This window comes from Sceloporus undulatus, chromosome 5 (assembly GCF_019175285.1).
Source record: "Sceloporus undulatus isolate JIND9_A2432 ecotype Alabama chromosome 5, SceUnd_v1.1, whole genome shotgun sequence".
Lineage (NCBI taxonomy): Eukaryota > Metazoa > Chordata > Lepidosauria > Squamata > Phrynosomatidae > Sceloporus > Sceloporus undulatus.
This window is the reverse complement of record NC_056526.1, coordinates 193,123,896-193,137,695: the sequence shown is the minus strand read 5'-3', so window position 1 is coordinate 193,137,695 and position 13,800 is coordinate 193,123,896. Positions and strand designations below refer to the sequence as shown.

Genomic DNA, 13,800 nt, shown 5'->3' with positions numbered 1-13,800 from the left:
GGCTGCCTTTGAGTCTCCCTCCTCCTCCTCGGAGGCTGGAGGGCCATCGCTCCGTCTCAGGAGATGCTTGGAGGGAGAGTTCCTGCAGGGCAGAAGCAGGGCTTGGACGGGGTGGCCCTTCTTGGGCTCCCTTCTCACTCCAGGCCCTTGTATGGCAGAAGGGCTCCAGGCTTCTCGGAAAGGTCCCTCTCCGCTTGAAAGGGCAGCTGGGCCAAGAGGGCCCCCCCCCGCAGAAGGGCCTTGTTGTGCTCCATGGCAAGGGACCTCCAGGCCATGCTTTGGGGCAGAGAGGAGGCTGGGGAGAGGAGCCAAGAATGTCGCCTGCCATCATGGCTCCCGCTCTTTGTTGTGTCGCCCACAGCGCTGACCGCATCGCAAAGCACTCTTCGGTGCCTCCCCAAGGAGCCCTCATTTGGGAGGGATGGAGGGTCCCTTCTACAAGGCTGTGACCTTCTCTGGGTCCCTCCACTTGGGGCTCCAGAACATCTCTTGGAGATGGGGATCCTCACTGCCTTCCAAGGGGTTCTGGGGGGCTACAGTGTTTGTTCCTTAGAACATGCTTGGTCTTGGGGTGCCTTTGCCCCACTCTGCCAATCCAATCCAACCCCATTCTGCCACGAAGGAACACAAACCTGTGCCCCATGGCCATCCAGCCTCTGCTTCAAACCAGCCTCCAAAGAAAGAGGCAGCAGCGTCTTCCATCGTCTGACAGCTTTTGCAGTAGAGGCATTCTTCCTAAGGTTCGAACACATTGCTCCTTGTCCTATTCTCTGGAGTAGCAGAAAACAAACTTGCTCCATCCTCAGCATGGCACCCCTTCAAATATTTTCACATGTCCATCATGTCAATTGGTAACCTTCTCTTCTCCAGACCAAACCAACCCAGTTCCCTCAGCTGCTCCTCAGAGGCCTTCCACCATTTTGGTCTCCCTCATTGGACACGCTCCAAGGTGTCCACTTCCCTCTTAATGGGGTGGTGGGGCTCAATGGAGGTCTCTTGGTGGGGTCTACATGAGTCCATCTGCGTCTGGGGGTCTTCCAGAGAGGCAGGGCCTTCTTAGGGGCTGCCCCAGGCCCTGGCACTCCCTTCCCAGGGAGGTTAGCCTGGCTTCCCCTTCCTATCCTTTTGTGGGCAAATGGAGACCTTTTTATAGTTTTGGGGTGGGTTTTTCCAGCTGTCTGGCCAACATTTTTGATATCCTCCTTTTTGATGATTGCACTTTTAATTTCCTCAACAGCGCACTTACTTTTGTGTGTGACGTAAATCAATCCCTCCTGTGTCTGCCTGGTGCCTCAGATGGGGAGTTGCCAGGGCTTCTGCCTGGAAGGGTTCATAGCCCTACTGGCCCCAAAGGGCCCCATAGCGCATCCCTGAGCCCTCCCTGTGACTCACTCTGGCGAAGTGCCCCTTTCCTTCTGGCATGAGAGAGAGGGAAAGAGAGAGTCAGGTTACTCAGCTGTAAAGTTTCCTTCCTGCAGCTGTGCCATGTTGCCACCTTGGCATGCCAGGGGCTGCTCTGTGCCTAGGCACTTCACACATGTCTGTCTGTCTGTCTGTCTGGTGGTGGCTTTGCTGGCAGCAGAGGATGCTCTGTGTGGCATGAGGCAGGGAAGGATTCTCTTTCCGATGGGCCAGGGCTTTGAACCAATGGGATTCATAGAGTCCTGGAATCACAGAGTTGAAGCCATTGAATCCAACCCTACTTGGAACAGGATCTCCAGCTGGAGCAGTGGTTCCCAAACCTTGGTCCTTCAGATGTTTTGGACTTCAGTTCCCAGAATTCTTGTCACATCGAGGAAGGAGCAAGCTTGTTTTCTGCTGCTCCAGAGAACAGGACCCAATGGAACAATGGATGCAAACTATGTGGTGGATTCTCCTTCTTTGGAGGCCTTTAAGCAGAGGCTGGATGGCTCTCTGTCAGAGATGCCTTGATTGAGAGTTCCTGCATGGCAGAAGGGGGTTGGACTCGATGGTCCTTGAGGTCTCTTCCAACTCTATGATTCTTTTATTCTATGAGTCTGTGATTTTATGACTTCTAACCAAACTACCCGGGGCTTCTGGAAACGGAAGTTCTAGACTCCTGGAAGAGCCAAGTTTGGGCATCACTTATCTGGAGCATCCCCAGCAGCTGGGTGCCCAGCCTCTTTTGTGTTGTGAGTTCGATCCCAGGCCTGGCATCCTTCCTTGGGTCACTAAAATGAGTCCCCAGCAGCTTGTTGGGGGCAGTTAGCGTACACACACTGTAAACCACTTAGGGAGCGCTTAAGTGCACGGATAAGTGGTATAGCAATGTACTTGCCATTGCTACTGTATTGCTATTTTGGTAGATGCCCAGAGAAGGAGTTCCTCTCTAGGCCATGGGTTCCATTCCTGAGCCACTCTTGCCCTCAAGAGGTTCCTTCCCCTAATGTCCAGTCAAAATCAACCCTCCTGGAACTGAAAACCATGAGCTTTAGTCCTACTCTCTGGGGCAGCAGAGAACAAACCCATACCTTTCTCTCTGGGGCAGCCCAGAGGTATTTAAAGAGGACCACCATGATCCAGACACTCTGCAGAAATAATTCAGTCTGACACCACTTTAACTGCCCTGGCCCAAAGCTGGGGAATCCTGGGAAGTGTAGCTTTGTGAGACATTAACCTTCTTTGTCAGAGAGCTCTGATGTCACAACAAACTAAAATTCCCAGAATGCCCTAGCATTGAGCCAAGACAGTTAAAGCAGTCTTGAGCTGTATTATTTCTGCAGTGTGTTTTGGAGCCATGCCACCTCTCAGTCTTCTCTTCAGCCAGCAGAACATGCCCAGCTCCTTCAGCTTCTCCTCATACGTTTTGTTTTCTGTTCCTCTTATAAATGCTGCCTTTCTCTGAACCCACTCCAACTTGTCTATATCTTTCTTCAAATGAGGCGCCCAGAACTCATAGAATCATAGAGTTGGAAGAGACCGCAAGGGCCCTGATCCAGTCCAACCCCATTCTGCCATGCAGGAAATCCAGATCAAAGCATCCCCGACAGATGGCCATGAGCCCTGACCAGTGCAGAATAAATTGGGACTAGGACTTCCCTTGACTTGGAAACTATGCTTCAATAAATGCAGGATAAGATAGCATGTCTCGTCTTTGCTGCAGCATCACACTGATGGCTCATGTTCAGCTTACGACCAACAATAATACCAGTGATTTCTGTCTGCCTCTGAAACAAGCAGCCTGTGGGGCACAAATGCACATAAAACGCGCCTGAGAGTCCTCTTGCAATCTTGCATGGCTGCCCAGAGCGCGGGTGGTCAGGGCTGTGGCCGATCACGAGGAAAGCAGCCCAAGGGCCAAAGAAGCTGATCTGGGGGTGGAGGGAGGGACCATGGCAGCCAGTGGGGGAGGCAGTGCCAGCGGGGTCCCAGTATTGTGGGCATGTTCCCTCCAGGACTCTTCGCTTGGCACAGATTTGACCCTTTCTGTTCTCTGGCGTGCTTTCAGCCCACTCCACTCCCAGGCCAAAGGCTCTGGCTGAGCAGGGCCAGCAAGGGCATCGCTGGGTAGGAATGGCTGGAGAATGAGGCCATGGGTGCTTTCTGGGCAGCAGGCAGGTTGGACCCACTGACCCTTCTTCTGGGCATTTCTGCTGCACAAACTCCGCTGCCATGCCTGGGAGAGGTGCTCTTACGTGGTGCCCTCTGTGCCAATGAAGCTTCACCCCTCACCAGCTGTGCCAGTTGGATTGTCCACCTCCAGCAGCAAAATGTTGGGCAGGGGCTGGAGCTGAGTGGGCCGGGGCACCTTTAACATTAGGAAGAACCTCTTGACAGTAAGAGCTGTTTGACCGTGGAACACAAATCCCTCAGAGATTGTGATGGAGTCTCCTTCTTTGGGGAGGCTGGATGGGCATCTGTCAATGAGGATGCTTTGATTGAGAGTTCCTGCATGGCAGAAGAAGGGGGTTGGAGTGGATCAGGGCCCTTGGGGTCTCTTCCAACTCTATGCTTCTATGAATCTTAGCCATTTGTGTAGAAGGTTGGGCTGGCTTCAAGGCCAGGCTCCCTGGTGTTGTGTAGTGAGTTCGATCCCAGGCAGGGGCTCCAGGTCAACTCAACCTGGCGCCCTTCCATCAGTCACTAACATGAGTACCCAGCTTGTTGGGGACTATTAGCTTACACTTTGTAAACCACTTAGTACATCAGCAAGTGGTATAGAAATGTACTTGCTATTGCTAGTGAGGGGCAGTGTGTGTGGCATGGACACACAAGAGTTGGCACTGGCTCTGGCCACCTTGACCAAACGTCCTTCCCTTGCAGTCTCTGTCTCTCCCTCCATCCCAAAGGCATTGCCTTTTCTCTCTGTGCTGAAGGGATTGCACTCTCCTTATGCCTAAGTGTACTCTTAATATTTTATATAGACCTGAAAACAGACTTTGGTGTGGAATGAAGAAGGATCCTGATTTGGGGGGGGGGGGGGGGAAACAGACGTTGCTGAGGCCTGAGCATCCCTCCCCCCCAGGCTTTTCCCAATTAAGACCCTCCTCCGCACTTGGGCCATAATCCCCTGGTGGCCAGAAGCTGCTTAGCCCAGGCCAGAGGCATGTGGCCAATGGTGGGGGGCGGGGGGGGGGGGGTGGCATCCTTCTCTCCTCTAAAGGTGCAGTCCAGGGAGTGGGGGGGGGGCTCCTGGAGTGAGTTTCCTGACCCTCCCCATTGAACTCTGGGGACTGTGGGGGTAGGAACAGGCCAAGGGGGTGGTGGGGCAGATTGTGGCCCCAGTCCCCACAGCCGAGCCTGTGGTGGACCCTGAGTTCCTCTCCCCCTCCTCAATTTCCTCCCTTTGCTTAGTTGGGGGCCAGGAGAGGGTCCCCTGGGTGGGTGTTTAGGTGTCTGGGAGAGGCCCCCTCCTCGTCTCTCTCTCCCCAGAAGGTGGGTCAGGGGGCTTCCTGGGGGGGGGGGGGAGGAAGAGGAAGAGGAGACATCCCCCCTCCCCTGCTGCACTTGCTATTTATAGGCGGCTGGTGATGTCAGTCCTTCCCAGCTGCTGGGCTCACTCGCCTGGCGCTTTCTCAGCTGGCGCAGTGGGGCTGCTGGCGCTGGCTGCCTCCTCTCCTCTCCCCCTTTGCAGCCCCCTCCTCAGCTTGGCTCAGCTGCCACCCACAAACCTCACAGCAGCTGCTGCTGCCATCACTGCCACCACCGCCATCCCCACCATTGGTGCTGGTGCTTTGCCGCATTGAACGGCTGGCCCTGCCAGTGGGCGGTGGGCACTCTGGCCCTGTGGGGTGGGTCATGAGGTGGGGAACTGGAGCCAGGACACCACTCCCAGCACAGCATGGAGAACGGAAGGGTTACCAAGGTGAGTGCTGCCAGGCAGGTGGTTGGGCAGGTGGGCAGGGGGCTTCTGTGCCCAGGTGAGTGGCTCACACACCAGGGCAAAGTAGGGCATGCATTCATCCTCCATTCCCTGCACACAACCCATGCCTCTGCAGCCCCATCTCTCAAGATTTACTCGCTTGCTCCTGAAAATTCCCATTTATGTGCTTTTTTTTTATTTTGCTGCCTCACTATCATTTGGTGCTGGGCTTGTGGAAGGAGATCTTCCTGTGGTGGGGCTGCTGGTGCCAAGGAGGAGCATCTTTTGCAGACATATTGGATTGTTCTCTGTGTGTGTGTGTGTGGGGGGGGTCTCTTCCATATCTGGCACTGACGCAGGGGCTGCCCGTCCCACCCAAATGCGCAAGAGGGTGCCACTGGGATGGCTTGACCTGGGCAAAGGCCCTTGGACCAGGGGCAAAAAGAATTCCCCTTCCCCATCAAGCTGGAAAAGACTGGGAAACCAACCCCCCACCCAGCCCCACTCCGCTCCATAATTGCTAAGGGAAGGGCAGGCCAACATTGGATTCTGATCCTTTTTGGAAACTGCAACCATTGCTCAAAGCATTTCTTCTTCATCCTGAGTGGGTGGGTGGTGCTCTGCACATGCTCTTTTACAGTCGTTTCATGGCACTGTGGTGGCATGAGTTGCCTGGTGTGTGGATGTGCCCTGTAAGGGTCTGTCAACCTCAGGGTCTCAGCTGGCATCCCCTCCACAGGTACCCTCACAGCAGACACAGCCTTTCAGATCCCCCTGGGTTGGCACAGCAGTCTCTCGACAGGCTTGATTTGCCCACTGCAGATGGGCAAGTAGCCCCTTGCCATCTTCTTCCCTCCCACACCATCCCCAATTGTGTCCATGTTTGGGAGGTCTGTATGGTTGGCAATTTCCCTCCCCACTTGTCAGAGCAACCTTCAGTGGGCTCCCCGCCCCCCCCCAATCAGGTTTACTTGTCATTGCCCAGCAGAGAGGAGGCTTCTCTTTGCACATGCTCTGGGGCATCCCTTTCACCGGGGTCAATGCTGTACTTTCCAGGTTTCACGTGTGTGTGTGGGGGGGGGGCTGGAACTCATGAGAAGGGGGGTGGTTGCAAGGATGTCCACTGCCATCATTTTGGGAAGGGGATGTTCTTCTTTCAAGCCTCCATCTGATAAGAAACTAAAGCCCTCCCCGCTTGTTTGGGATGTGATGGTTTCTGCTTTGCGCATCCAAACCGCTGAGCTTTGTGGGGCACAGGCAGAAACACGTGGCAATAAAGATAAAGGAACCAATGGAGGGGTCTGGGAAGGTAGCCAGTGCTGACACCCTGGCATCATTTTGGGACTCCATCTGCACCTGCACCTGCACCTGCTAGCCTTAGATTGCTGAGGGACAGCATTGTGCACATGTTCAGGAGAAGGCATGCTCCTTCTCCTAAGTCAAGCCATTTGAAACAGGGCCAGGGCTTAGCTGAGCCTTGCACTGCATGGGACCATTTCCCCTCTCTTTAATGATCCAACTGTGGCTGAAGAAGATGGAGTCACAGAATCATAGAAGGGTTGGAAAGGCCCCCAGAAACCATGGAGTCGAACTCCCTGCAGGGTCTCTAGGGGAAAGCATCCTCAGAAACAGGTAGAGCTCTCCAGCCTCTTTTTGGAGATGTCCAGGGAAGGAGACCCCCCCCCCTCTGATTCCAGCCAGGATGGGGGAGTGGCAGTTCTGTTTTTTCTATGTAACCCCCACCCCACTCACCCCATTCTGAGCTAAATCAGAGCCCCCCTCACTCCAGGCAGCCAGCCCTCTGCCGTACGTTTTCCATTGCCTACCTGGCAGCTGGGGTCTCCAAGCCAGAGCATCCCAGACCCTGAGATGTCAGGGGTAAAACCTAAGGCCAAGGGGAGACCCCAATGATGTCACAGGAGGTGTCTTCCTGGTGAAGTCATATGGGGCAGCCCTTCATGATGTCAGTAAGCATTAGGCATTCAGCGTTAATCACAGTTGTCTAGAGGATGTCACTCAAATGCTTTTAAAAGTCTAACCAAGGGGAATGCACACATATGTATATAGGGGAAAATACACACACACATACAGAGGGCCCTGCACATTTGCAGGTCTTAGGGGCACAGGACCACTGTGAAAGTAGGGGAAAATGGAAATAAAAAACCATTGGGGCTTTATTTTGCCTGCAAGAACACCTCTCTAGGAATTTCTAAGTCTTCCAATGTATCTCTATGGTCAACATCAACCAGAAGTTGACCATAGAGTTGTGCTGGAAGACCTACAAATGCCTAGGTAAGTGTTTCTCACTGAGTCTCTAGGATTTCCACTGAGACTCTATGGTAAAGTTCCAGTAGAACAATGTTGGACAGGTGACCCTCATGGGTTTTTCTTGGCAAGTTTCTTCAGGAGGTGTTTGCTGTTGTCAGTGTTCCAAGGCTGTGCTCTTGCCCTGGGATTCCTCCCCTTTGCCCTAAGGAGGGGAGACAAAAGGCCATCCCCAAGGCCCAGGCCCTGGGACATGGCCACCCTATTGCTGCTTACCCTGGCTGGTCTTTGTTCCCTGGGGCCTTTGAGCTTTCCTGCGCAGTGCGCACTTCGGCAGCATTTGCACACGCAGCCTCTCCCCGCTTGTCCCTCTCCAGGGCACGGACATCCAGAAGAAGATTGACCATGAGATCCGGATGCGGGAAGGCGCTTGCAAGCTGCTGGCGGCTTGTACTCAGCGCCAGCAAGCCCTGGAGGTCACCAAGAGCCTGCTGGTCTGCAACAGCCGCATCCTGGCCTACATGGCGGAGCTGCAGCGCATGAAGGAGGCGCAAGTCATGCAACGCATGGCCAGGCGGTCAGTAGGCAATGGAGGGTTGCTTGTATATTTGTGCATTTGTGTGTATGAGAGGGAGAGAGAGCGCGCTAGGACTGGGTTGCCAGGTCAGGACCTCCTCAGCCCCCTTGGAGTAGCCACAGAGGGGAGTGTCGAGTGGCGGCCAGTTGAGAGGCTCTGGCCAGTCTGGCCAGTCTGCAGCCTTCCCTGGTGGTCTCTTCCTTGAAGGAGATGGTCCTTGCAGCCCTTCCTTCTTCAGGAATGAGAGAGAGAAATAGGGACTGCATCCACACTGCAGAAATAATCCAGTCTGACATCACTTTAACAACCATGGCTCAGTGCTGTGGAATCCTGGGATTTGTAGTTTGACACCAGAGCTCTCTGGCAGAGAAGGCTAACTGTCTCACAAAACTAGAGTTCCCAGTATTCCATAGCACTGAGCCCACGGCAGTTAAAGTGGTGTCAAACCGGATTGTTTTTTTGTGGGTTTTTTGGGCTCTGTGGCCATGTTCCAGAAAAGTTTCTTCCTGACGTTTCGCCAGCAGCTTCTGTGGCATCTGGCATCTTCAGAGAATGCTTGGCCTGGAAGAATTGGGTGTATATATACTGTGTGAGGCTGGGAATGCAGGATTTGCACGTGTCTTGGATGGCAATACACATGCAACTCACTCCTGCATTGTGAAGTCCAAGGCTTTCATGGCCGGCATCCATAGTTTTTGTGGGTTTTCAGGCTCTGTGGCCAGAAACTCTGCTAGAACATGGCCACATCACTCCTGCATTCCCAGTAGATATACACCCAACCCTTTCCAGGCAAAGCATTCTCTGAAGATGCCAGATGCCACAGATGCTGCTGGCGAAACGTCAGGAAGAAAGTTTTCTGGAACATGGCCACAGAGCCCAAAAAACCCACAAAAAAAACATGGATGCCGGCCATGAAAGGCTTCGACTTCAAACTGGATTATTTCTGCAGTGTGGATGCAGCACGACAGAGAGTGCAATTAGGGGCCAATGATTCCTGCAGGGCACCAGTTTTGGTCCTGACTGTTATCAGCCTCCTTGAGCCTCAGGGCTGGGCTCAGGCGGGGAAATGCAGGATGCAAATGCAGAGAAGAAGAAGGCAGTCCCTGGGGTTGCAATGGCGATACAGTGGTGTCAGGGTCTGGTCTTAGACCAGGACTTGGGAGGAGGTGTTCCTGGTCAACCTGAGAGGTGCTGGGGCACGAGTACGAATTCCGAAGCGCTTCCCCAAGCGTTGCTGGACTGCAGCTGGCCAGCATGACCAATGGTGGAGGATGCTGGGTTGCAGCCCCATTGCTTCTGCTGGGCCTCTTGCTGTCCTTGTGGGGTGCCCTGCAGGATTGGGGGCCTGGCCCCGGAGGGGGGGCTTCTGCCTCTTTCCAGGGGTTGGGGAGCATATTTTCTTACCCATCTGGGTTTTCCTGTGGGGGATTCCTGTGGTGTGCCCCCAAACTCTCATCCCAGAGAGATTTCTTTCAGAAGCTATAGAAACATTTGAGTTTCCTTTTCTGCCGCCTTTTGTTTTCTGAACTACATTTTCCTGTTATTTCACTTTAATGGTTCCATTGTTCTGGCAGGATTTTGTTTTGCCGTGAACTCAGTTGACCATTGTGAAAGGTGTGCGGTATATAGATTGTTTAAATGCCATTTTTTTCAATATGAATCTTGGCACCACAGTTAGCCCTTCTGTTCCCAAAGATGCTCAATGCTCTGCTGCCAATAAAGGCCACGCTCCTGACTTCCCCGTAACACCCCACGCATGCGGGAGCGGTTGTGTGCGCAGGGTGGGGGTCTTGCCTTGGGGTGGGCACCCTCCTGTCGCACCTGACTGTGCTTCGTTTCTGCTTCTTTCTCTGCCCACAACCCTTGCCACCCCACACCTCAGCCCTTCGGATGCTGGCCCCATGGAAGATCGCCTGCCGTGCCGCGGCAGAGTCTGCATCTCAGGTAAGGAGCTGGTTTTATTTTATTCCTAAAATTACGTCATACAATCATAGAGTTGTACAGCTGGAAGGAACTCCAGTCCAACCCCCTTCTTCTGCCATGCAGGAACTCTCAGTCAAAGCATCCCTGACAGATGGCCATCCAGCCTCTGTTTAAAGACCTCCAAGGAAGGAGAATCCAAGGCAGCATCTTCCACTCAAACAGCCCTTACTTCCAAAAAGTTCCTCCTAATGTTGAGGTGGAATCTCTTTTCCTATAGTTGGCATCCATTGTTCCAGGTCCTATTCAAGCTTGATCCCTCCTCAATATAGCATCCCTTCAAATACTTTTACAGGGCTCTCATATCCCCTCTTGACCTTTTCTTCCCCAGGCTAAACATCCCCAGCTCCCTGAGTCTCTCCTCATAAGGCTTCATGGTTTCCAGACCTTCCCCTATTTTGGCTGCCCTTCTCTGGACATGATCCAGCTTCTCGACATCCCTCTTGAATTGTGTCCACCTCTTTCTTGAACTGAATTTTCCTGTAGCTTCAGTCCATTGCTCCATTGGGTCCTGTTCTCTGGAGCAGCTGAAAGCAAGCTTGCTCCATCTTCACCATGATATCCTTTCAAATATTTACACAAGGCTATCCTGTCATTAATTTATATCTCACTGCTCTCCTAAGAAAGCACAGCTAAGAAAGGAGAGCCAGTTTTGTGTAGCGGTTTGAGGGCTGGACAAGGACTGTGGGGCACAAGTTCAAATCCTCCTTCTGCTCATCCCTGGAAACCCTTTTAGAGGAATCATCCTGTCTCAGCTTCAGAAATGGGGGCCATGGAAAGCCTCCCCTGAAGAAACCTGGCCAAGAAAACCCTATTTGTAGAGCCAGAGGTGCTTTGAGTGGCCTTTGGGAGACTAGCGTCCGAATCCTCCCTGCCCAGTGGCCCCTGAGTGAGGAGGGGTCCCAGGGGCCATCCAACGCAACCCCCCACTCCATGCAGGAACTCCAGCTAGAGCAGCCCCAGACTCTTTTTGACAGCATCCAGCAAAAGAGATCCCGCCAGTTAATGGACGCTGCGTGGTTTTAACAAGAGGAGGCCAGTCCTTGACTCTCTCCCCGTCTTCTTCCAGATCTCCGGATCCCCCTGATGTGGAAGGACACCGAATACTTCAAGAACAAGGGAGGTAAGCCCTTCCCGGAATCTCTCCCCGGCCTCCAGGGTCTTTCCTGCAAAGGAGAGCAGCTGGGCTTCTCCTTGGAGCATGCCTTGGAGACTGCAGCATCGTGGTCCTGGGCAGCTTCAGAGTTTGCTTCCCGTTTGCTTCTGGGCAGAAGTCCAGGTCCTAAACAGGATATCGAGGAATTCCTCTTCCGAATCAAGCTGCCCAGGGTTGACCATCAGCCGCGTTTCATGCCCTCCTGCTTAAAGAAGCTCAGGGCCCTATTGGTAGCTTGCTCTGGATGGAGATGAGATTTGGGTCCCTTCCTTGCCTTTAGAAGGGCAGAATAGACCCTCCTTTTCCATGGAGCTTTATTAATGCCGCATGCCCTGTTGCATTGTAATGTTGCTCTCAATCTTCTTGGGTTCTTCTGGTTTTCTGATAATTTTTTAAAAATGATTTTATTGAAGAATCCCCTCCCAAAAAACCCCAAAACAAAATCCATAACAACAAACAGTGCAAACAACACAAAGCTTTTGGGTGTGGAAGTATACCTCTACAAGAAAAGAGAGTCAACCATTATATTTGGATTGCTGCAGTTACTATCTGGTAGTAGGTGTTTTATCTAAATGAGGGCTTGCAGTTGTTCATCTCTCCTGATGCTGTTGGACTGCTGTTCCCAGCAGCCAGACTAGCCAGCAAGGACGATGGGACTTGCAGTCCAACAGTGCCTGGAGGGCCACATCATTCCCACCCCTTTCTAAACAAATGAACAGCTACCTAAGTACTGTCCTAATGAATGGCTTCAATGGTTCAGGGGAAAACGTGGTCTGGCAGCTGCGTGGCAGAGGATGGGCAGGACCGACTGGCCGATGCCTGTGCTGTCACAAATGCACTTTGGCCTTAGAGTCATAGACTCATAGAGTTGGAAGAGACCACAAGGATAATCCAGTCCAACCCCATTCTGCCATGCAGGAGCTCACAATCAAAGCACACCCCACCCCTTCTCCACTGTGATGGTGCCCCACTGTAAAAGGAGTAAATTCCCTTTGGAGAAGAAGCGTGGTGGCCAAAAGTTTAGATGAGCAAATGTCTATGTGGCACTTAAATGAAAGCAGTGGACAGCATAGGTGAGCCCTAGGTGAAAGGGCAAGGCTGACCCTGGGTGAGATGGGCTGGCGTGCTTTGTTTGCATTAAGAGGAAAGGAGGGTCCAGGGCTGCTCACCCACCCACTTGCCCTAGAGGAAGCCGTTGCTCCTGCTCCCCCTTTCCCCCTTTTGCATGGCTCTGGTGGGCTTTTCCACCTTGCCCTCGCCAACCCAGAGCCAAGGCAGGAGAGTTAGTAGGAAAGGGTTAGCGTGGTGGTTTTCAACCTTTGGTCCTCCCCATGGTTTAGAATTCAGCAGCCGCAATTCTTTACTGTTGGCCAAGTTGGCTGGGACTTCTAGAATCTGAAGTCCAAAACAAATGGAGGACCAAAGATTGGGAACCAATGGGTTATTGTGTTGAGAGAGCTGCTAATCTAATCTTTCAACACAGAGAGACACACAAATCTGGTTGAAATACATTTACATTAGAAAGTGAACATTAACTATTAGATCAATTTATATGAGGATGAGGATGAGGATGATGATGATGATGATGATGGTGATGATGATACAGTTGGACCTTGGTATCCACTGGGGTTTGGTTCCAGGAATCTCCATGGATACCAAAATGTATGGATGCTCAAGTCCCATTAAATATAATGGCATATTGAAATGGTATTCCTCATATAAAATGGCAAAATCAAGCTTTGCTTTTGGGACTTCATATATTTTTTGAATATTTTCAAGCTGTGGAAGTTTGAATCCATGGATATGGAGGGCCAACTGATGATGACGATGATGATAAATTAACTATGCCAACAAAAGTCTCAGTGTCCAGTGCTTCTACAGGAGCGTCCTGGGGCTTTTTGGACCCTTCTGTGGGCAGCACAGAACGCAGGAGGCCTATCTGGCTTCAGAGGTGGTCAGTGGTAGAGCGTGTTTCGGTAGACATGGCTTGAGACTGTGGCCTAAATGCAGTCAGCAGTCCTCTTCTTCTGCCATGCAGGAAATCCAAATCAAAGCCTCACTGACAGATAGCCATCCATCCTCTGTTTAAAGACCTCCAAGGAGGGAGACTCCACTACACTCCGAGGAAGGAGTTTGTTCCACTGTCGGACAGCCCTTACTGTCAGGAAGTTCTTCCTAATCTCTTTTCCTGGAGCTTGCATCCATTGTTCCTGGTCCTGTTCTCTGGAGCAGCAGAAAACAAGCTTGTTCACTCCTCAATATGACATCCCTTCAAATATTTAAACAGGGCTATCACAATGGGGAGAGATGCTCATTTGGGTCAGGAGTCAACAAAATGTACATTTCCCAGCCGGCTCTTTCTCCAAAGCCTCTTTCTCTTGGGTTTTTGCAAAATGGCTTCCCGCTTCCCTGCAGCAGCGCTGGGGAAATCAGGGCCTTTTGGTCACAAGATCCAAGCCGCCTTGATCATGCAATTGGAAAGGCGGGATATAAATAAAA

The 13,800-nt window shown here is 52.3% G+C and overlaps 1 protein-coding gene across 5 annotated transcripts in view; it reads left to right on the top strand.

The window, feature by feature from the left end:
- RTKN (rhotekin) overlaps positions 1–13,800 on the top strand; it is a 38,697-nt gene that overhangs the window by 17,056 nt on the left and 7,841 nt on the right. For 3 of the 5 annotated variants that reach the window (XM_042466937.1, XM_042466934.1, XM_042466933.1), the window contains exons 2-4: positions 7,966–8,165; positions 10,048–10,109; positions 11,215–11,268. In XM_042466937.1, the coding sequence (XP_042322871.1) occupies positions 7,966–8,165; positions 10,048–10,109; positions 11,215–11,268 (316 nt within the window). Of the gene's footprint in view, positions 1–4,940; positions 5,327–7,965; positions 8,166–10,047; positions 10,110–11,214; positions 11,269–13,800 lie in introns of those variants that run through there. The other 2 variants (XM_042466938.1, XM_042466935.1) reach the window with 2 other exon arrangements.